Raw genomic sequence first — 22,477 nt, 5'->3', positions numbered from 1 at the left:
GTGCCCAAGAGTGTGGGTGGAGCTAACAGGTTAAGAGCCAATGACAAGGTGCATAGAAAAGCAGGGGTGGAGTCGGTGGGCTCAAGAAGGAGGTGGACAGGCAGGACGAGAGAGGACCCTCTTCAGAGGAGCTTACAATCTAAGGGTGTAGCACCCATATGATGTAGCACATACCCTTGTGTATGAGACTCCCATTGTCCCATAGATTGTAAGCCTGCGAGCAGGGCCCTCTTACCTCTCTGTCTGTATGTATTACCCAGAATTGTTTTATTAATGTTTGTGCCCAATTGTAAAGTGCTACTGAATTTGCTAGCGCTATATAAATAAATGATGATGATGATAATGGGGGATGATGGGACTCTGTCCACATATGTACTGGTTTATAGCCTGGGAAAAGTCGCTTCCTATTGGTTTGCGCATTCACACTCCTCTTAGGCTCCAAGAGGTGGATCCAGGGCCCGAAAATACTCTCTTCATTACATTTTGTATTGAACATTTTTCACACATTTGTATGGTGTTTAAATGGACATAAAATGTAAGATAACTCCGTTTATTTTGTGGAAATTATTTTAAACGGTCTGCTATAGTCAAGTGGAAACAACGTACAATTCTGTACGGAAAAGAGGGAAGATATGTCCCCCCACCACATGACAATGTCAGCTGCTATTGCTGGCATCAGACAGACAAGCACACAAGCCTTATACATTGTCCCACTTTTACGTAGATCAGGGATCCTTAACCTATTTAAATTCTGGGAAAATAAATTCTGTCTGAGAACCAGCTTTGTGATTGCTGGGTCAGTTTCTCATTAATAAGATTCTTAAATTTCTTGTTTAGTGTCTGCAAATAAAGTGTAATTATTAATTATATAAGGAATGGGATAATAATGACTTGTTATTGTATATTTCTGCAGATCGTCAGCCAGTGAGTTGGGCTCTCTTACCCCTCTGTCTGTCTGTCTGTTAATACCCAGAGTTACATCCTAATTTTACAATACTGCAGAATATGCTGGAATGATAGAAATAAATGTTAATAAATAAAATAAATATGAAAGTTCGGACCCTGTTTTGTGTCATGACTGTGTACACACATATAATATACTAATATCTCCTCTCTCTATATATATAATATAAACATACTGTATATAACATTATAGCTTTCATTCATCTAATATACTTGTTATACTAGTATTATGTAATATTCTGTATCATATGTTTAGTGTCATAGCCACATAGCTGTATCTAGCACTAGCATTCACGTCTTACCCGGGACATCTGATTAGTCATCGTGTTATTGATAGAGCTGTTACATGATCCTGCAGACGTGTGAAGTCTGCAGCTGGTCTCATGATCTACCTGTGATACCGACAGCAGGCTGCTACTATACATTAGTACTTTGTGTCCAGTGTGTGTGTGAGCTTATTATTGTGCTCTTGTTATGAGATACTTAATGTTCAGGGTGTTGTCTATGTCACCGGTGCCCTTAGAATGTGGAATATACATATGTGGCAGATTATCTAGGGGTTTGATTTCTACTTATATGAACAGTAGAATATTTCTGTATACTGTCCTCACACCGACCTTTATATACAAGCCATAATGTGATTAGATCTCTTTTGTGAGACAAACAGAGAATGTTTCTATTGATCGACCACTACCTATTAAAACATTTGAAAAGCTTGTGGAGAGGGTGTCAAAGTCGTATAATTGGATGAAAGAAAGTATATTGATTAATATTGTTTTACTGTGCGATTGCGATCACGTGTTGCATGTCATGGCGATCGCCTGATAAAACACCCACATACACTTTCACTTTCATTTATTTATATATTTCATATTTATAATGGTTCCATTCCACAGTCGTTTATGAGCAGATGTTATTTGGTTTATAGTTATATATTATAAGGTTATATGTACACTTTAGTGATATTTTGAGTTCAGGTCACGGGAAGTATGTCATATCATTCTAATCCCAAATTTATTCGCAGACATCCGGTGCAATCGCCAAACAGAACGCACATTGCGTATGGTAGTTATAGATTGAAGGGAATAAACTATTAGAATAATATTGTCTGTGTAGTGTATATAGATTCGTTTAAACTGGATTCTGGGCAGGAAAATCAGGTAGAAGAGGTCTTCGCCTTTAGCAGCTGCCTTTCCCGTACAGACTGGTTGTGCTCACAGGTACTCAGATGCCCCAGGTCTTATGCTCAGAGTAGTATGAGTTTATGCTTACAGGGTAGCGCACAGGTATAGGAGATTGCACACGAAGTAGCGGCAGGCCAGAGGCCAGCGGACTGGACAGGGCACCAGAGGGTATGTCAGGTACAGGCAGAAAGGTCACAGGCAGAGGTTCAGGATCCAGGAACAGGCAAAGGTCATACAATGGGAAATCAATCACAGGTGTTTCAACACCAAAGATAGGAACAGGAGCAGGCAGCAGTACTGGAACAGAACACTATATCCGGCAGTGAGGCGCAGCCTTAAATAGTACAGATGGCCAATCAGAACACAGTCCAGAATGTGTTCCCAGCAGCAGAATAATTAACATGCAGAGCCTGCAGCCAATAGTATATACAGAGTGCCAGCAGTAAACTAACGCTCTAATCAGCCTTGATTAGCTGATCCTACACAGCCTTGCAGGGCTGGCCCTACCTAGTCCTGTGCGCACGCGCCCAGCTGTTTGATAGTTGGCCGAGCGCGGCGTCAGGGAGACCAAAGCTTCCCGGTTATTGCCCAGGCAACCGCGACACAGAAACCAGAAGTGACGCCCCGGTTGCCGTAGCAACAGCCGGGACGTCACCAGAAGACCCAGGAGAGTCGCGGTGGTGCCCGCCGCTGCCGTGATCTCTAACACAAAAACCCAAGACTACCTGTAATTTACTGGCTACCAAAAATCCACAAATCAGTGGAAAATCCCCTTGGCAGACGTATCGTGCCTGGGATATATTCGAGATACATAGACCACATTTTACATTACCGGATCACATTATTGGATCACATTACCGAATCACATTACCAGATCACATTACCGGATTTTGTTTACATTGAAAACATGTGGACTCCGTATTACACCTGTGCCCTTAAATCACATAACATATTGTGACCAATCTCTTTCAGCTCTGTGTGCATAAAAAGAAGGAAGGACTCTATTATTATCCCTGAGGCAGCCCTCTATTAGCAGGTGAAACGCGTCAGGTATTTTAACATTCAATCTCATTTTGTGGTACCTCAAAATTAGACTGCTTACACTTCTGTGTTTTACATTCTATACGATCGTCAGGAGCACTGAAGCCAAGCACCTATCCCAGTTGCATGCGCAACTCAGCCTCTTCATAAGAATGATTATAAATTAATATACACATTTGGAAAGTTCTGCGCCCTGGGTTATTTCTTTCTATAGACATCAACAGCGGCATCTGCAGTAATTGCAGAACAATATTGAGTTGTTTGTTTTCTTTACCACAAAGCTCAATTAAATTCTGCAATAGTCTGATCGTTCCATTCTAAATACTAATTACAGAATAATAATATTAGGTACATTCCCAGTACAGGATAATCAGTGTCGCCCCATACACTAGTCATGTCATCTTAACCACAAAAGTCTTTCTTCCCTGGTATATAAAATGGGAATATTTTTAGTTTAGAAAAACCCAATTTAAGTTATTGCAACCCAACAAATGTTAAATGTAAATCTACTAAAGATCGTCAGTAATAGGAACGTATAAAAAGTGAAGAGCAATAAGGCTGTGACTGAGGACAGAGAGATGATGTGGATGATAACAGAGGACAATAGCTGGTTGTCAAGGACAACAAGGACACACAGTGTCTTTCAGTTATGCACTTGAAGGTGGTTGGAAAATATTTATCACGATGCAGGCGTCTAGAATATATGCTTCTATATATACATACTTCTTGTTTCTGGATAAGACCCGTATATAGTTTAACACGTCGGGTTAGCGGGGCTACTGTGATAACGTATAGTGCGATCCACCATATCCAAAGCAGCAAGAAAGTCAAACAAAATCAAACAGAGAAAGCAAAGTTACAGAGCGATGTCTGCGTTGCACAACTAATAAACAGAATGTAAATGGTCCAAAAGAGCATGGAGATTAGAGACTAACAGAAGATTGGAGACAAGATTGCCTCTCCTCCACTCTGATCACCTCTTCCCACTGCAGAATCCAAGACTTCTCCCGTGCGGCCCCCCTTCACTCGAACGACCTCCCTCGCTCCATCCGTCTTTCTCCTAATCTGCGCTCCTTCAAGCGGGCACTTAAAACTCACCTGTTCCTCAAAGCCTACCAACCATCCACCTAACCCCTCATCTCCTCCGCTCGTTCTCCCCACTCTCCTCCTGGCCCCCCTATTCTCTCCCCATACTTCAACTGGCTCCCTGAGTTCTGTTTACCCTCCCTTAGGAGCAGGGCCCATCTTCCCTCCTGTCTCCACACCTGTTCTTCTGCTCCGTCTTTACTGCATTAGACTGCCTGGAGTTTCTGAAGTATTGGTACTTTGTGTTTATTGTTCTGTAATGTTTCACCCTGTAGTCTACTGTTTGTGCTGTGTTTGGTGCTGCAGAATTCTTGTGGCGCCTCACAAATAAAGGATAATAATAATAATCTAATAATAATAAAAGCAAGATGGGCCCAGGCCAGACTTCCAGGATATGATGGAAGGAAGGAGGACAATGACCACACTGGTAAGTACTAGGGTCTGTCTGGAGGTTAAGGACAGTGTGAGAAAGGAGACGGTCAAGAAGAGAAGTAGTTAATGGAAAGGAGGAGAAGAATGTAAAATCTTCTGACTTGGCCAGAAAGTGAGAGAAGCAGTTGATAGCGGTGACTGAGGGTTTAGATAGGATCATATGAGATAGCTGCAACTGGCAGCTGAGGGGGTACAGACACCATAGATCCAGTAGCTGTTATTACTAATGATACTTCTGCAGGTGCGTTGTTTTACTTTGGCCAAAGCAGATTAAATGGAGAGTTTTCAAGTGAAGACATGTGATGTACATGTATGTGGTGAGTCTCTGTATGTTCATTATGTGTTACAGAGAAGCTGTCACATAAATCTGTCAATAGCTGAGTTCTATGGATCAACCAAAGTGTTAGGATCAGAAGAAAGAGAGAGGCCATAAGTCATAGCTGTTGTCAGACACCCAGTGCTAATCTCCAGTAACATATCTTTTACTTCTCCCATTGCCCTGCACCATTTGGATCAATTGTTCCTTTCTACTCTCTCATTACCTCCCCAACTAATACACATCTCTCACACCTCTCCACCATGCACCTACTTAATTTACACTCTTCCCTATTTGCTATCACCACCTGACAGCTGCCCAAATATCCACTCTGAGCCACACTCGCTCCTCTTATTTCAGCTGTGCCCTCATCCACTTAGAATGTAAGCTCTGTAATGAGCAGGGTCCTCCATACCCTTTGTTTTCAGTCTCCCTTCATTTTGTTTGCCTTGTCTATGCTTGTTTTATGTATGTCGTTTTATGTATGTCCTGTTTTATGTATGTCCTGTTTTCCCTACTGTACTGCGCTGCGGAGCACTGTGGCTCCTCACAGATCTATGATAATAATAATAATAGGAATACCCAGTGTACCAGTCATGCTCCTGTATCACAGTTTAGCACATCTCAGTCATTCTCTCTTACCAGCGGCTCCAGCTCTCTGTGATCCACCAGGCTGAACTCTGTGATGAAGTAGTAGAAGTGCTTGTAGCAGGTGTTGACGTGAGCTTCGGCTCCCACGCTTATGATCCCATCAAAGTGATGAATGTACACGTGGACAAACACCCGGAAAAGCCGTGTCAGGATCTTGTTGCAAACTTGCTGGAAGTTCTTAGGAAAAGGGATCCCTGTGCACATAAACAGCAGTAAGAAAGTGATTGTGTAACCTAGAGACACATTGCTTAGGTAAGAACTATACCCAATATGTCTACATCTAGACTTAATGGGAGATCACTATGTTAAATCCAGTGTTTTACTTCCATGTGATCCACCAGTACCTCCATGTACTGTATAGTGGTCCCGCTTACAGGACATCATTCACATACACTGGCTGGTACACAGGGATCACATGCAGCAACACCACTACATGACTGAGTATATAGAACCATCAGAAGGGTGGCACGTGGGCTTCCCCTAGGGTGCTCTGGTGTCCAAAAGCAAAAGGAACCAATCTTACCATAGTTAATACTACTGTGGCTGGATCACGTAGAAATAACTTATTGTAGATATTTATTTTTATTAGGGGTGCAGTGCACCTCTGTATTTCAATGCAAATGTACTGATTTATTTTAGTTGAGTTTGTATTTTTGTATAGGAAATGTATTTCTTTCTGATACAGTGTCAGGGGAGGAAATTTGAATTTTGGAACGTTTCCTGCTAATTCATTCTTTTCATGTGAAGTGACCAACAGGTCTTTTTAGCCTGAAAAAACAGCAGGGAGTTGTTACCTGTTATCCTGCCTTGTTAAAGTGAAATTAAACCTCTGAACAATGTGTTTTAGGATATCACAGATTGCTGTAAATTACTTTGCATTGCATTTAAATCCAAGTTTGGAGAACATACTGCATCCTGATACTAAATATCTGATGTACTATCCCAGTCTTTGCGGAGCCGTCTAGGAACAGGAGGCGGTGTTATCCCCTGCTAACATGTGTATCAGAATGTGTATAAAAGGAGCACTGTCTTACCATGTAATGTATCACACCATCTGTAATTTCTGGAAAGATTGCTAATACCACAAACTGGTGTGTAACTGTCCTTATTAGGATGGCTTGAGCTAAAAAAAAAACATCACTGCTTCAAGATGCTGCATTGACGCCTACTTACCTGCGGCAAATACCGTGACCTACAGATTAGACAAATCTAATCCATTATCTGGTTGTTCTGAGGTTGGGAACCAGCATCCATCACCAATGCTCTGCCCGCTACCTGCAGCTCTGGCCAGTGTGATAGGCCAGGGGGAACCATCCACAGCAACCCTGATCTAAAGAGGTCAGGGGTACCAGCCCAGCCAGCCAGTGAGGGGGTACACTAGCAGCGACAGTTACCCAGAAGATAGCAATTCTAGGCGCCGGTGTAGGAGCCAAGTGGTGACAGCAGGCTCCTCCTATTGCGAGAGGAGGAGCGTGTCTGGGATAAAGAAAGGGGACGGTGGCAAGGCAGGCCCAGCCGATCCCCAGCAACACGGACAGGGTGGCATAGGAGGTCCATCCTGTCACAACTACATTTTCAGTTTTAGGTAGAATTCCATTGCAGAACTGAAAAAGTCATGGCCAAAAGTTTTGAGAATGACACAAGTATTGGTTTTCACAAAGCAAAGAAATGCTTGTAATGTTACTTCAGTATACCATAGCAACATCTGACAAAAAGGTCTAAAAGCATTGAAGCAGCAAACTTTGTGAAAACCAATACTTGTGTCATTCTCAAAACTTTTGGCCATGACTGTAGTAAGAAAAGAGTTGTCTATATATTTTTGAAGTGTGGGCACAACTATGTGGCATAACTTGGATTGAGGGCACAGCTATGTGGAATAATATGAAAGTTCATTTTGTTGGTCCCAGTACTATTAATATTATCATGTTATTAGCATGATAAAATACGATTTCACATTACTAAGGGTATATATTTTATATATATATATATATATATATATATATATATATATATATATATATATATACTATATAAATGCCTAGTGGCGTGTGTGAAGAAAAAAAAAACAAGCTGCAGCGCCAACTGCTGGGCAGAGTTATACACTGACCTATATATTTCTTGAAGGAGAAGTGACAGTTGGGAGTGGTTAGTGGTTGCCGGGGGTGACAGTGGGGAGTTTTTAACACCTTAAGTAGCTTGATGAAGGATGTGGCGATGAAGATGAAGGACGAGGTGATGGAGAAAAATGATGAGGTGGTGACATGTGGACAAAACCACGTTAAAAAAGGGCGCTTGCGTCGGGAAGTAACGCTCTTTCCCTGAGGAGGCCTGGGCTAGGCCCAAATGCATGACAAGAACCTTTTTAACACCTTAAGTAGCTTGATTTGACTAGAATGCATGAGTATCATGCACGGGTTAACTTGTATATGTGTGTATATATATATATATATATATATTGTCTCCTCTGTTCCTTAGCTGCTCCTCTATTTCTCAGTTCTCTCATATTTCTCTCTTTTGTCTCTCATCTACCTTCTGTGTCTCAGCTATATCCTCCACCTCTCTGCAGTCTCCTCTGTCTATTAGTTGTCTCCACTGTCTCTCAGCTGTCTCATCTGTCTCTCCACTGTCTCCTCTATGTCTCTGCCAGTCACTGCACTGGCTTCTAGTTTAGTCCAAGATACATTTTATGATGATTCACTCCTGTGGTCTCCCTATGACCTACACCTATCATCCTCCCTTATTACCAGTTTACACTCCCAGATCCAAGATTGCTAACATGCTGCAACTATACTTTGGTATATACTACTTTTCCCAATTACTCTAACCTGTAACTTTCACAATTTGCTCTCCTCCCAAACAGCCAGTCGCCTATGTACACAGTTGTTGTCCTCTGCACTTTTTCAGATAACTCACAATTTCCTCTAAACCAAAGGAAATATTAACAACAGTATTTGGTCTCTACAATTGTTACAGAAATTTAAATTATGGCATTGACAATATTATGGACACATTAGACTGAATATTTGGTAGCACAGCCTTTGGTCACAGTATCACCGGCTTCTGATAGCCATGGGTGAGCTTCCTGCACATCTCTACTGGCGGTCTGATCCACTGCTCCTCTACAAACTGCTCCAGTTCCCCCAGATATGAAGGTGTCTTCTCCCAACTCTGCTTTCAGACCTCTCCACAGCTGTCCTATGGGATTTACAATGCAGACCAGCTTTCTGACACTGGGTTTAAAATTGCGCTCCAAAATGCATATGTTACAAGACTGAACCTCCTCCATGTTTGATTGCAGAGAAGGGGTTCATTTCATATTACTTTCTGTAAACATAGGGACAAAGTGCTTTACTAAAAAGCTTTAATTTGGTCTCATCTGTCCACAGATTCTTCTAGAAGTAATTTGGCCTGTACAGGTGTGTTTTTGGAAACTCCTGATGCGATTTGAGACTGCTGTACCTTGTGTCTGAAGTCGGCTTGTTTGGCAGTTGATTGAGGCTTTCTCCAATGTGAACAATCCGGTGCAGCATTCTCCGATGAAGTTTTCTCTTTCCAGGGAAGTTGACTACAGTGCCACAGGCCTTTAACTTCCTGATAATACTACGTGGAATCTTCTATCTGACCTCCTGAGACAATTCTCTGGCTGTACAGTACAGGGACACAAAACAGGAGAATGAGTCCTTTTCTCTGTTCAAGCTTGTTTAATTAGTAATCTTCATATTGCGGGTGCCTGCTAATCACCACCCGTGAGTTCAATTCCAGAGTGAAGAACCTACTTTGCTGTTACCGGCTACCTAGTCTCATCGATTTCACACATGCGCACAGATTCCATCAGCGCTTGGAGTGTCCATTTCTCAGAACATGGAAGTGCTTCTAGCAATGTGTGGTTAAAACTGGTGTCCTTATTGGTATGAGCTGCGCAGCCACCATAATCCTAGTGTGTCTGTAATGACACCTTCAGGCCCAGATGCAGACAAACAAACCTAGGACTAAACACAAGCATTCATCGGCACACACCCAGTAGTGTGAAACGAGTGTAAACAGCATGTGTTTTTGGTCTTTCAAAACCACCAATCATTGTATGCTATATAATACAAACCACAGGTTTATCTCTCTGCCTGTGTTACCCACACACACACAATACAAATACGCTGGCTCCTCACATACACACACACAATACAAAGACAATGCCTGCGCCCACACACACATAATATAAATACAATGCCTGTCCACACACATAATATGTACATAATATAACAATTTTACTTACCTTTCTATCGCCTTTTTCTCTTCTCTTCTGATCTGTTCTGCTTTCTTCTATGTTGCGCTGCCGTTGCTCCTACCAGCTCCAGCAGTGCTCCTCGCTGAATCCTCACTGAAGATGACGTCGGGCCCGAACATTTAATGGGAGCAAGGAGACTACCGGGAGCCGCCGCGAGATCAGGTGACTGGTTTCTGGGTTTTTTTTTCTTTATTAACACGGCCGCGATTTTTTACTATGCCGGCGCTCTGTGCCACAGAGGGGCAGGTAGCGGGCGGCTGCTGCGCCCCTTTGAGCTTGCACCATGGGTGACGGCACCGTCCGCACCTCCCTAGTTACTGTCACGCGCCATCCCTGTGTCTCATCCTCCGCACAGGGACGGGCGCTCCCTTCCGATATCAGATGGCCGGTTGCTAGGCAACCGGTCATCACTTCCGGGTCCTGGCAGCCGCGCGTCCCGTTGCTTAGCAGTGTATTACCCGGCTTGTCCTGACCATTCCTTCTCTGTGCTCCCTGTGAATTGACCTTGGCTTGTTATTGACCATTCTCCTGCGCTTCTGATACCTGACCCGGCTAGCTCCTGACTACGAACATTGGATTCTCCCCGTGGCATCTATTGATATCTCGGTTCTGAACTGGCCTGTCTGACACCGCTTCCATCCTTGCTTCACTGGTTGCTCCCTCTAAAGGCCGCGACCTGCGTGTTCCCGCAGCTAAGACCATACTTCCTTGCGGGGGTTCCTGGTGGAGACCTGGAAGACGTTAGACTCCGCGCCTCTTTGGTGAGTAGTGCCAAAACCAGTAAAAAATACTCCTGAATCGTGACAGTATACTCTGGCCATGACGTCAGATGAAGCAGGTGAGCCCTCAGCTCGAGATCTCCTCATCCATCTGGGTCGCCGAGTGGAACAGCAGGAGGCAGACCAAGCTCGTTAATTCCAGTGTGTCCAAGGAAGTATGTCACGGCTAGACACCTTACAGGTGGTCCAACCCCCCCCCCCCCCAGCTGAACACTCCGTTGCTCCCTCTGCTGCGGCCGCAGTAGCTCTATCTCCTTCCCTGTCTTCGTCTACCGGGCTTAGAATTCCTGCTCCGGAGAAGTACGACGGAGATCCGAAGAGGTGCAGAGGGTTCCTCAACCAGTGCGCCATCCACTTTGAGTGCAACTCTCCAGCCTTCTCCTCTGAGCGTACCAAGGTGGCCTTCATAATATCTCTTCTCAGTGGGCAAGCTTTGGCCTGGGCTTCACCACTATGGGAGCGCAATGACCCTTTCTTGGAGAGTTCGGCTACCTTTATTGACATGTTCCGAAGAGTTTTCGATGAACCAGGTCGGGTTTCCTCTGCGGCTTCCAGTCTCCTGAATCTCCGGCAAGGTTCCATGTCTGTCGGCCAGTATGCGGTACCATTCCGCACTCTCTCTTCTGAGCTTCGGTGGAATAATGAGGCCCTCATTGCCACCTTCTGGCAGGGTCTTACCGACCGAATCAAAGATGAACTAGTCACTAGTGAACTCCCACTCGGAACTGGACTCTCTTATTTCTCTATGTATCAGGGTCGATCTTCGCTTCAGGGAGAGAACTTCAGAGAGATCCTCTACGAGACTGGACCCCCCAATTTCAAAATCCCCTTTCTTCCACGGAAGAGCCTATGCAGCTTGGCCGTTCAAGATTGACGCCTGAAGAACGCGAGAGACGGTTCAAGCAGAAATTATGTTTATACTGCGGAGAGGCTGGTCATATATTAAGTCTTTGCCCTAAGAGACCGGGAAACGCCTCCTCCTAGACGGTAAGAGGGAGGCTGCCCTAGGAGTCGCCGTTTCCACTCCCTATTCTACCTCTAATCCCGAGTTCCTGATGCCCGTCCAGCTTATGACCACTAAAGGAACCCAGCGAACCTTTGCCTTCGTGGATTCTGGTGCCGCAGGGAATTTCATCTCGGCCTCTCTTGCCTCACAGCTCCAATTGTCCATTCAAGATCTGCCTCAACCGCTTACACTCACAGCCGTGAATGGTAACCGCATCAGCAACGGGATCATCTCCAGCATCACGAGTGCGGTTCAGCTATTGGTAGGAGCCTTACATCAAGAGTGGATCCAATTCCTTGTGTTACCACAATCTGTGAATCCTTTAATTCTGGGCCTTCCTTGGCTTCGAGCCCATTGTCCTCAATTCAACTGGGAACGAGCCGAAGTTATCTCCTGGGGTCCGCATTGTTATAACAAGTGCTTCTCCTTCCCTCGTCCACGAGTCTGTTTAACTTGCACCGTTCCGGAAGAGATTACCCTTCCGTCGGCCTATCAGGCCTTTAAAGATGTCTTTTCCAAGAAGAGATCTGAGATCCTGCCGCCTCATCGCCCTTGGGATTGCCCGATTGAACTGATTCCGGGCAAACAGATTCCCTGTGGCAGGACTTATCTCTTATCGTTACCTGAAAGTCAAGCTATGTCACAATACATTTCCGAGAATTTATCCCGGGGATTCATCCGAAAATCTTCGTCTCCAGCTGGCGCAGGATTCTTCTTCGTTAAAAAGAAGGATAGGGCCCTTCGCCCCTGTATCGATTACCGACAACTGAACAAAATCACCATCAAGAATCGCTATCCATTACCCCTCATTACCGATCTGTTTGATAAAATCAGCGGAGCACAAGTCTTTTCCAAACTGGACTTATGAGGCGCCTACAAATCTAGTACGTATTCGTCAAGGAGACGAATGGAAGACTGCGTTCAATATGCGAGACGGACTCTTCGAATACCTTGTGATGCCCTTTGGGCTTTGCAACGCCCCCGCAGTCTTCCAATCCTTTGTCAACGAGGTCTTCCAAGACGTCTTATATCGTTTTGTTGTTGAGGGTTAAATTGTTTAAAATAGATGCAGACTCTCCTAGGAATCTGTTTGTTGTTCCTCGGTAAAGAGTTTCACTCAGCACCAGCAGCTCCTACTAGGAAAGTCTGCTAAATCCGCCATCACCATCAGGGATTAAATCTCTGAAGAGGAGAAGTCGCCCACATCCAAACTTGGTAACTATCTGCATTGTAGGTCATACATTTCAGCTGTGATATATAACCGGACTGTCTGTTCTAAGAACAACTCTTTCAGCTTTCTACCATCAATGTTTAAGCTGTATTCCGCTTGGACAATTTATATGGGAGAAATATTTGTCTTGTTTCACACTTCTGAATTAAATAATTTTCATCTGTTATTTCGCATTGAACGTGGTGTGATTTCAATGACGGCGGCATTGAACTTTAATCCACACATTAATGTGGTCGTGTATTGGACTGCTGTCTCACCTGCAAGTTTGTGTCTAACAGAGTGTACTATAAATTAGCGCTCTCCTATGGAGTTCTAGACCCCAGATCGATGTGATTAAGGACATCACACATTATGTTGTTGTTGATTAACATGTTGTTGATTGGTATCTTTGGAGAAAGAACATTATAAATAACCTAAAAAAACAGCACTGATAATCCAGATTAATATAATGCAGATAATTGTATACATCAGTGCACTGATCAAGACGTATTAGTGATACAACAGCTGTTAATTACATATAATATTTGGAGATACAAAAAAATTAATGTGCAATGTTTTAGTAATACAATCAATATTATATTTTAGTTTACTTTTATTCAAGTAATTCATTTTTATTTATGTTTCCATGAACTCTTTTTGGGTGTGCACTGTGGTAACTGACTCCTCAGCGCTGTCATTCATAGTGTAATTCTATTAGGTTTTTGGGAGCGAACAGGCTCCAGAGAACTACAGAGGACAAGTCACGTTCTTTCCATCGGTAACTTCTGGATCTAAGATTTCTAGGACCTAAGGATTCATGTTTTTTTTGTTCTTCAGGACCCTTGTTCCTTATACTAGAACAGCTGGGGTGGCAAGTTGTCATTCCAGGGGTCCCAATCCTGTTCTATACCCCGGGCTCCCCACCCCAGGGGGTAGGGAAGAGCCCAGCACTGTTCAGCACCTGGGGGGAGATATTGTGTCTCCCTATAGGAACAATAGCCCCGGTGAGCAGCTTTATGTTAGGATATTATGGGGAGAATTCAATTGGCTGTGTTACGGGTAAAAGTAGCGCGGCCTGCGGATTATTACAGTAATTTCGGTAGTTTCAACACCGGCTTTTTGCTCGCAGCTGAAAGCCGGTTTAAAACTACCGTAATAACGATAATAGTTTTAACGCCGTGCAAATTCGGGGGAATCGAATTCCCCCCTATGTATCACTTCAACAAAGATATTCCTTATCCTCAGCAAGGCATATATGGAGTATAATACATGCTTATAGTGAAGTATAAATGTGGTCTATTCCCATCTCCTTGTTTCTTATCTAAAGCTAGCAGCCCCCTGTATGTTTATACAGTTTTAAAATAATTGAACCTTGTACAGCATGCGCCAAATCAGCCACCTTAACGGGTGCAATATGCAGAACACCTGATGCATTACTTCTCAATACAGAAATACATTCAGCATACACAAAGAATCAGTATGGTTCATGAAATATCAAATATTCCTATTTTCCACATAAGTTTTCAATAGATACTACAGGGACTGTGTCTAAAAATCTGATAAGGAAACTCATAGCTGTTCATCATAATAAACCATCTGTGAGCTCACAAATGAGGTCACTGGAATTTCTCTCCATTGGTCAAGCTGTGAGAACGTGGGATTTTGTGGACAGGGGCAGACTGGGCTGGAGGGCAGGCGGCATCTGCCCCCTGGGCTGGTCCCATATTGGGCTGGGTGGCCTGGAGGGCAGGGAGCATCTGCCCCCTGGCTGGTACCATAGTGGGCTGGGTGGGCTGAAGGGCAGGGGGCATCTGCCCCCTGGCTGGTACCATATTGGACTACCTTGGGCTGGGTCACTGGACTACCTGCATTTTTTTCCTTTAAAATGTTCCTAATATGTTGCTGAGCTGAGTGTCGTCACGCAGATAAAATGTGTCAGCCATGGGAGTGACCTGAATGTGCTTGAGGGACAACTGAGGCACATTGACTGTACATCTTAAATGACCTTCATAGTCGTCCATTGAGGCAATTGCTATGTGCATAAGACCAGGCCCCTCCCCCTCCAGCCCATGAAATCGTAGGCTGCAGAAAGGGTCCTTTGAGCTTGAAGATAAATTGGACGTTGCTGCGTTCTCTGGCGTATGGTCCAGTTCTGGACATATGCAAAATATTGCACATGTCTGCATTTACGCTCCTTAATGAATCAGGCTCAGAATGCTTATATGAAACAATAGTCTGTTGGTGTCACACATCGAAGTTCGGCAGTTACTTTTTAAACCCGCTGTCCGCTCCCTCTACTCGTCCCTTCGCTCCAGGCGCAGAACCTTGTGCCATATTAGTAATACATTGTACAACCGAAGGCGCATGGCCCTTTAAGAATGCTGAACTTGTGATCCTGTGATCTGTCCTGAGAGCCGCCCTGCTCTTCAGCTCAGCTATTTAAACCTGCTCAGTGCACAGGCCTGGGCCAGAGTATTAGGCTCTATACCTTTACTCCAGGGGTCCTGTGCATATTGTGGCTGATTCCTGTGTATCCTGACTCGTACTGTTCCTGACTGTTCTTCTGCCTGTCGTACTGTGTATTCCTGATTGTTCTTCTGCCTGTCGTACTGTGTATTCCTGATTGTTCTTCTGCCTGTTGTACTGTGTATTCCTGATTGTTCTTCTGCCTGTCGTACTGTGTATTCCTGCTCGTTCTTCTGCCTGTCGTACTGTGTATTCCTGCTCGTTCTTCTGCCTGTCGTACTGTGTATTCCTGCTCGTTCTTCTGCCTGTTGTACTGTGTATTCCTGATTGTTCTTCTGCCTGTCGTACTGTGTATTCCTGATTGTTCTTCTGCCTGTTGTACTGTGTTCTTCTGCCTGTTGTACTGTGTGTTCCTGATTGTTCTTCTGCCTGTCATACTGTGTATTCCTGATTGTTCTTCTGCCTGTCGTACTGTGTATTCCTGCTCGTTCTTCTGCCTGTCGTACTGTGTATTCCTGCTCGTTCTTCTGCCTGTCGTACTGTGTATTCCTGATTGTTCTTCTGCCTGTTGTACTGTGTATTCCTGATTGTTCTTCTGCCTGTCGTACTGTGTATTCCTGCTCGTTCTTCTGCCTGTCGTACTGTGTATTCCTGCTCGTTCTTCTGCCTGTCGTACTGTGTATTCCTGATTGTTCTTCTGCCTGTCGTACTGTGTATTCCTGATTGTTCTTCTGCCTGTTGTACTGTGTTCTTCTGCCTGTTGTACTGTGTATTCCTGATTGTTCTTCTGCCTGTCGTACTGTGTATTCCTGATTGTTCTTCTGCCTGTTGTACTGTGTTCTTCTGCCTGTTGTACTGTGTATTCCTGCTCGTTCTTCTGCCTGTCGTACTGTGTATTCCTGCTCGTTCTTCTGCCTGTCGTACTGTGTATTCCTGATTGTTCTTCTGCCTGTCGTACTGTGTATTCCTGATTGTTCTTCTGCCTGTTGTACTGTGTTCTTCTGCCTGTTGTACTGTGTGTTCCTGATTGTTCTTCTGCCTGTCATACTGTGTATTCCTGATTGTTCTTCTGCCTGTCGTACTGTGTATTCCTGCTCGTTCTTCTGCCTGTCGTACTGTGTATTCCTGCTCGTTCTTCTGCCTGTCGTACTGTGTATTCCTGATTGTTCTTCTGCCTGTTGTACTGTGTATTCCTGATTGTTCTTCTGCCTGTCGTACTGTGTATTCCTGCTCGTTCTTCTGCCTGTCGTACTGTGTATTCCTGCTCGTTCTTCTGCCTGTCGTACTGTGTATTCCTGATTGTTCTTCTGCCTGTCGTACTGTGTATTCCTGATTGTTCTTCTGCCTGTTGTACTGTGTTCTTCTGCCTGTTGTACTGTGTATTCCTGATTGTTCTTCTGCCTGTCGTACTGTGTATTCCTGATTGTTCTTCTGCCTGTCGTACTGTGTATTCCTGCTCGTTCTTCTGCCTGTCGTACTGTGTATTCCTGATTGTTCTTCTGCTTGTCGTACTGTGTATTCCTGATTGTTTTTCTGCCTGTCGTACTGTGTATTCCTGATTGTTCTTCTGCTTGTCGTACTGTGTATTCCTGATTGTTCTTCTGCCTGTCGTACTGTGTATTCCTGATTGTTCTTCTGCCTGTCGTACTGTGTATTCCTGATTGTTCTTCTGCCTGTCGTACTGTGTATTCCTGATTGTTCTTCTGCCTGTCGTACTGTGTATTCGATTGTTCTTTTGCCTGTTTTACTGTGTATTCCTGATTGTTCTTCTGCCTGTTTTAATGTGTATTCCTGATTGTTCTTCTGCCTGTTGTACTGTGTATTCCTGATTGTTATTCTGCCTGTCGTACTGTGTATTCCTGATTGTTCTTCTGCCTGTTGTACTGTGTATTCCTGATTGTTCTTCTGCCTGTTGTACTGTGTATTCCTGATTGTTCTTCTGCTTGTTGTACTGTGTATTCCTCATTGTTCTTCTGCCTGTCGTACTGTGTATTCCTGATTGTTCTTCTGCCTGTCGTACTGTGTATTCCTGATTGTTCTTCTGCCTGTTGTACTGTGTATTCGATTGTTCTTTTGCCTGTTTTACTGTGTATTCCTGATTGTTCTTCTGCCTGTTTTAATGTGTATTCCTGATTGTTCTTCTGCCTGTTGTACTGTGTATTCCTGATTGTTATTCTGCCTGTCGTACTGTGTATTCCTGATTGTTCTTCTGCCTGTTGTACTGTGTATTCCTGATTGTTCTTCTGCCTGTTGTACTGTGTATTCCTGATTGTTCTTCTGCCTGTTGTACTGTGTATTCTTGATTGTTGCTGACCCAGCTTGTTCTGACAATTCTTCAGTTTCCTGATTTGGCATTCTGCAGTCCGTTGTGTACCAATCCCAGCTACGATGACCAATCTCTTGCAGCTTGAAACAGGCTGGAGGCAGCGCAGAGAACCGCGACCTGCGAACTTACCTGCAGCAAAGCCCAAACTTCCTTGCGGGGGTCCCTGGTGAAAACCGGTGGTTTGGTAGACTCTGCTCCTCTGTTACTGCCAGCGCTAATCCAGGTAGGCCAAAGTGAATCCACTTTATCTGCTATAATTGTGACAGTTGGCTAGGAAAGAAATCTTTCTACATCACTCTGAGGCTGATACTGCAATGAGGGGCTCTGGGCTCATCTAATCTTGGACTTTTGCTGCCTTCAGGTGATCAGGAATATTGGATATGCCCCATTACCAAGATTCATGTATGAGTACTATTGTCTACTATCAGAAATTTAATGACTACCACTGTCTGAGACAACCAATACTAGAGACTTTGTTCTGTGCTAATTAATCAGTTGCTAACTGTCTTTCCTCTGTATTTGATCATCGGATACTCTGGATGTTTTAATTAAATAATTAATAATGATTTTTTGGCTGTACTATGATTGAAATCCCTTTAGTGTTACAGTGGGGTCGTTAGACTGAATTCATAAGTGCTATATCTAACCCTATACCATAATGCAGCAGAAAAATTATTACGATTAAATTGTTGACTTACGAGATGCAAGTGGTTGAGGCAAAGGCCACCAGAACCTGCTGTATATATGCCCTACTTCTTGTATCATGCTAGAAGGAAAACATTTCTTAATAAGACTTCTCATCTAACCCTTTCCGTGGAATAAACATAAACAGAATACAATATTCTTTTTTTATGAGAAAAAAAGAATATTAGAGAAGAAATTCAATGGTCTCAGCCAGACATGTGAAGAAAGCGACCAACATAACATCTACCATAGCTGAGAACGTTACCGTAGTATAATCAGGATTCATGTCTATGTGATCAGGACCAGTATATGGTTCCTCTGGTCATCCGCTCACTGCGTGCCCAATAATTGTTCAGTCAATAAAATCCACAACACTTACCCATTCTAGTTGGAAATATATCTTCATTGTTTATTAAGGTTTCAATCCACTCCATCAGCATGGTCATATACAACGGAGCGGACACCTTGGTGGGCTTTTTGTACTTGTACTCATCCTGCCATCTGTATTCATATCTTAGCCCCCCAGACATGACTGGACAGCTCCTCTCTGTGCAGAACTCAGACATGGTTCCGTAGATCAGGTTAATCCTATTGAAAAAGTCCACGACATGCACAGCTATCCAGTCATTGATGTTCTCCCCGGGTGGCAGCTGGACCACCGTCTTCAGGTCCAGACCCGATTTCAGGGAAGCCTGGGCCTTCTTGTACAGCTCAAAGCGCTGCGTCCCTGGCTCAAACTTCTTCCTTGGACGGAATGTTCTGTCTTTGTTAAACACTTGAGTGAGGCATAGTGCCATTGTCTCCAGGGGGGGTAACATAAAGGATGGGGGTGAGGATTAGCGGAGAGATGTGGGGTGGTGGTTCTGGAGGAGGAACAGAGATTACACAAGATAAAGGTAATGCCAGGATAGCGGCGCTGGATTGGCCGAGAACTAGATCTAAGATTATCATTAAAGCTCAGTATGTACAAAATAAAAAGACTAATAGGTCCTATGTGCAATACTCACTCTCTGACATCATACTCACAGTACAGACTAAGTACAACCTAATTACAGTGAGCAAAGAGCAACACTCACATTTTTGTGCAGAGGTTACATTACATCATTATATGATTTATTACAATTTATATAACTAATGCATAAATAAAACCAACATGAAATACAAATAATCTGATTTCTTTACTATTAACATCTAGGAAATATATATTCCCCCAATGTATATATTCAACTTGAAATAGACTCTGGAAAGAGGCCGATGACCCTTTTGTGACTTGTGTGAATGGGGACATCAGCTGGAAGAGGGAGGTACCTGACTATCTTGCTTTGTATTTTACATCTATTCTTTATATTTGTGTTTTTAATATTTTAATAAATGGTAATGCACTAGATGGATACTTTACTTTTTTCTATATCACTCAAATATGGAAGCAATTGAATGGAAGACACATCAGAGAAGGAATTATACCATATTATACGACACAAGGAATAAAGATTTCTTCTAATAATCATAATATAAAAGGAGAGTTTTCTCAGCACCCGCATGTGGTGGATGTATATCCTACAATACTGCACCTTGTGAGGAGTTATACACACAAAAAGAAGCTGTTTTATCTTGGAGATGATGTGGTATTCTATTTGGAGGACAATTGTGTGATGACAAATTATACTACATTATTGTCTTCTTTGTGAGTAACATCATTGACTGTGAAAACCTATCAAGTCAGAAGATCCCCATTGACAATAGGACACTATATGTGACTATATATATATATATATATAGTGCCTGTGTACGGATATATCTGTGTTAGACTTTATGTTGTGGAATTTTGTGGAATCCTGGTATATACTGACTGTGCTGCACATATAGGAACGCTATAATTACACCTATTTTTATTTTTAACTTATTTAAATAGTTTTCAACTGTTACCCATAAATTCAAGTCCAGCCTGGGGTCATGATACACTGTTTGTAAAGATGGGGCTAAGTCATAATGCAAATTAGCTATCAGTGTCCATTCTGTAGACTAAAAACCCTACAACACTGAAATATCAGACATGTTCAGTGTAATGTGGAGGCTGCACAGATACCGGCACCTGTCCCTTATACAGGGTACACAGTACATAATATAGACTCCAGCAGAGGAAGAGGCAGCGTCCTCAGATACAGGTGCTCCTGTCACTTATACAGGGTACACAGTACATAATATACACTCCAGCAGAGGAAGAGGCAGCGTCCACAGATACCGGTGCTCCTGTCACTTATACAGGGTACACGTATATAATATAGACTCCAGCAGAGGAAGAGGCAGCGTCCTCAGACACCGGTGCACCTGTCACTTATACAGGGTACATAGTACATAATATAGACTCCAGCAGAGGAAGAGGCAGCGTCCACAGATACCGGTGCTCCTGTCACTTATACAGGGTACACAGTACATAATATAGACTCCAGCAGAGGAAGAGGCAGCGTCCACAGATACCGGCACCTGTCACTTATACAGGGTACACAGTACATAATATAGACTCCAGCAGAGAAAGAGGCAGCGTCCACAGATACCGGTGCTCCTGTCACTTATACAGGGTACACAGTACATAATATAGACTCCAGCAGAGGAAGAGGCAGCGTCCACAGATACCGGTGCACCTGTCACTTATACAGGGTACACAGTACATAATATAGACTCCAGCAGAGGAAGAGGCAGCATCCACAGACACCGGTGCACCTGTCACTTATACAGGGTACACAGTACATAATATAGACTCCAGCAGAGGAAGAGGCAGCATCCACAGACACCGGTGCACCTGTCACTTATACAGGGTACACAGTACATAATATAGACTCCAGCAGAGGAAGAGGCAGCGTCCACAGATACCGGTGCTCCTGTCACTTATACAGGGTACACAGTACATAATATAGACTCCAGCAGAGGAAGAGGCAGCATCCACAGACACCGGTGCACCTGTCACTTATACAGGGTACACAGTACATAATATAGACTCCAGCAGAGGAAGAGACAGCGTCCACAGACGCCGGTGCACCTGTCACTTATACAGGGTACACAGTACATAATATAGACTCCAGCAGAGGAAGAGGCAGCGTCCACAGATACCGGTGCTCCTGTCACTTATACAGGGTACACGTATATAATATAGACTCCAGCAGAGGAAGAGGCAGCGTCCTCAGACACCGGTGCACCTGTCACTTATACAGGGTACATAGTACATAATATAGACTCCAGCAGAGGAAGAGGCAGCGTCCACAGACGCCGGCACCTGTCACTTATACAGGGTACACAGTACATAATATATACTCCAGCAGAGGAAGAGGCAGCGTCCTCAGATACCAGTGCACCTGTCACTTATACAGGGTACACAGTACATAATATAGACTCCAGCAGAGGAAGAGGCAGCGTCCACAGACACCGGTGCACCTGTCACTTATACAGGGTACACAGTACATAATATAGACTCCAGCAGAGGAAGAGGCAGCGTCCACAGACGCCGGCACCTGTCACTTATACAGGGTACACAGTACATAATATATACTCCAGCAGAGGAAGAGGCAGCGTCCACAGACACCGGTGCACCTGTCACTTATACAGGGTACACAGTACATAATATAGACTCCAGCAGAGGAAGAGGCAGCATCCACAGACACCGGTGCTCCTGTCACTTATACAGGGTACACAGTACATAATATAGACTCCAGCAGAGGAAGAGGTAGCGTCCACAGATACCGGTGCACCTGTCACTTATACAGGGTACACAGTACATAATATAGACTCCAGCAGAGGAAGAGGCAGCGTCCTCAGATACCGGTGCACCTGTCACTTATACAGGGTACACAGTACATAATATAGACTCCAGCAGAGGAAGAGGCAGCGTCCACAGATACAGGTGCTCCTGTCACTTATACAGGGTACACCGTATATAATATAGACTCCAGCAGAGGAAGAGGCAGCGTCCTCAGATACCAGTGCACCTGTCACTTATACAGGGTACACAGTACATAATATAGACTCCAGCAGAGGAAGAGGCAGCGTCCACAGACGC

The 22,477-nt window shown here is 43.9% G+C and overlaps 1 protein-coding gene across 1 annotated transcript in view; it reads right to left on the bottom strand.

Moving 5' to 3' along the window:
• MOB3C (MOB kinase activator 3C) overlaps positions 1-22,477 on the bottom strand; it is a 39,415-nt gene that overhangs the window by 5,095 nt on the left and 11,843 nt on the right. Inside the window, exons 2-3 of the mRNA XM_075181543.1 lie at positions 18,806-19,289; positions 5,665-5,867 (exon numbers count right to left, since the gene is read on the bottom strand). Coding sequence (XP_075037644.1) covers positions 5,665-5,867; positions 18,806-19,244 — 642 coding nt within the window. The 5' untranslated portion in view covers positions 19,245-19,289. The remainder of the gene's footprint in view (positions 1-5,664; positions 5,868-18,805; positions 19,290-22,477) is intronic.

The sequence above is a fragment of the Mixophyes fleayi genome, chromosome 8, assembly GCF_038048845.1.
Source record: "Mixophyes fleayi isolate aMixFle1 chromosome 8, aMixFle1.hap1, whole genome shotgun sequence".
NCBI classification, from domain to species: domain Eukaryota; kingdom Metazoa; phylum Chordata; class Amphibia; order Anura; family Limnodynastidae; genus Mixophyes; species Mixophyes fleayi.
Note: the sequence above shows the minus strand (reverse complement) of the source record. Positions and strands in the feature narration are given on the sequence as shown.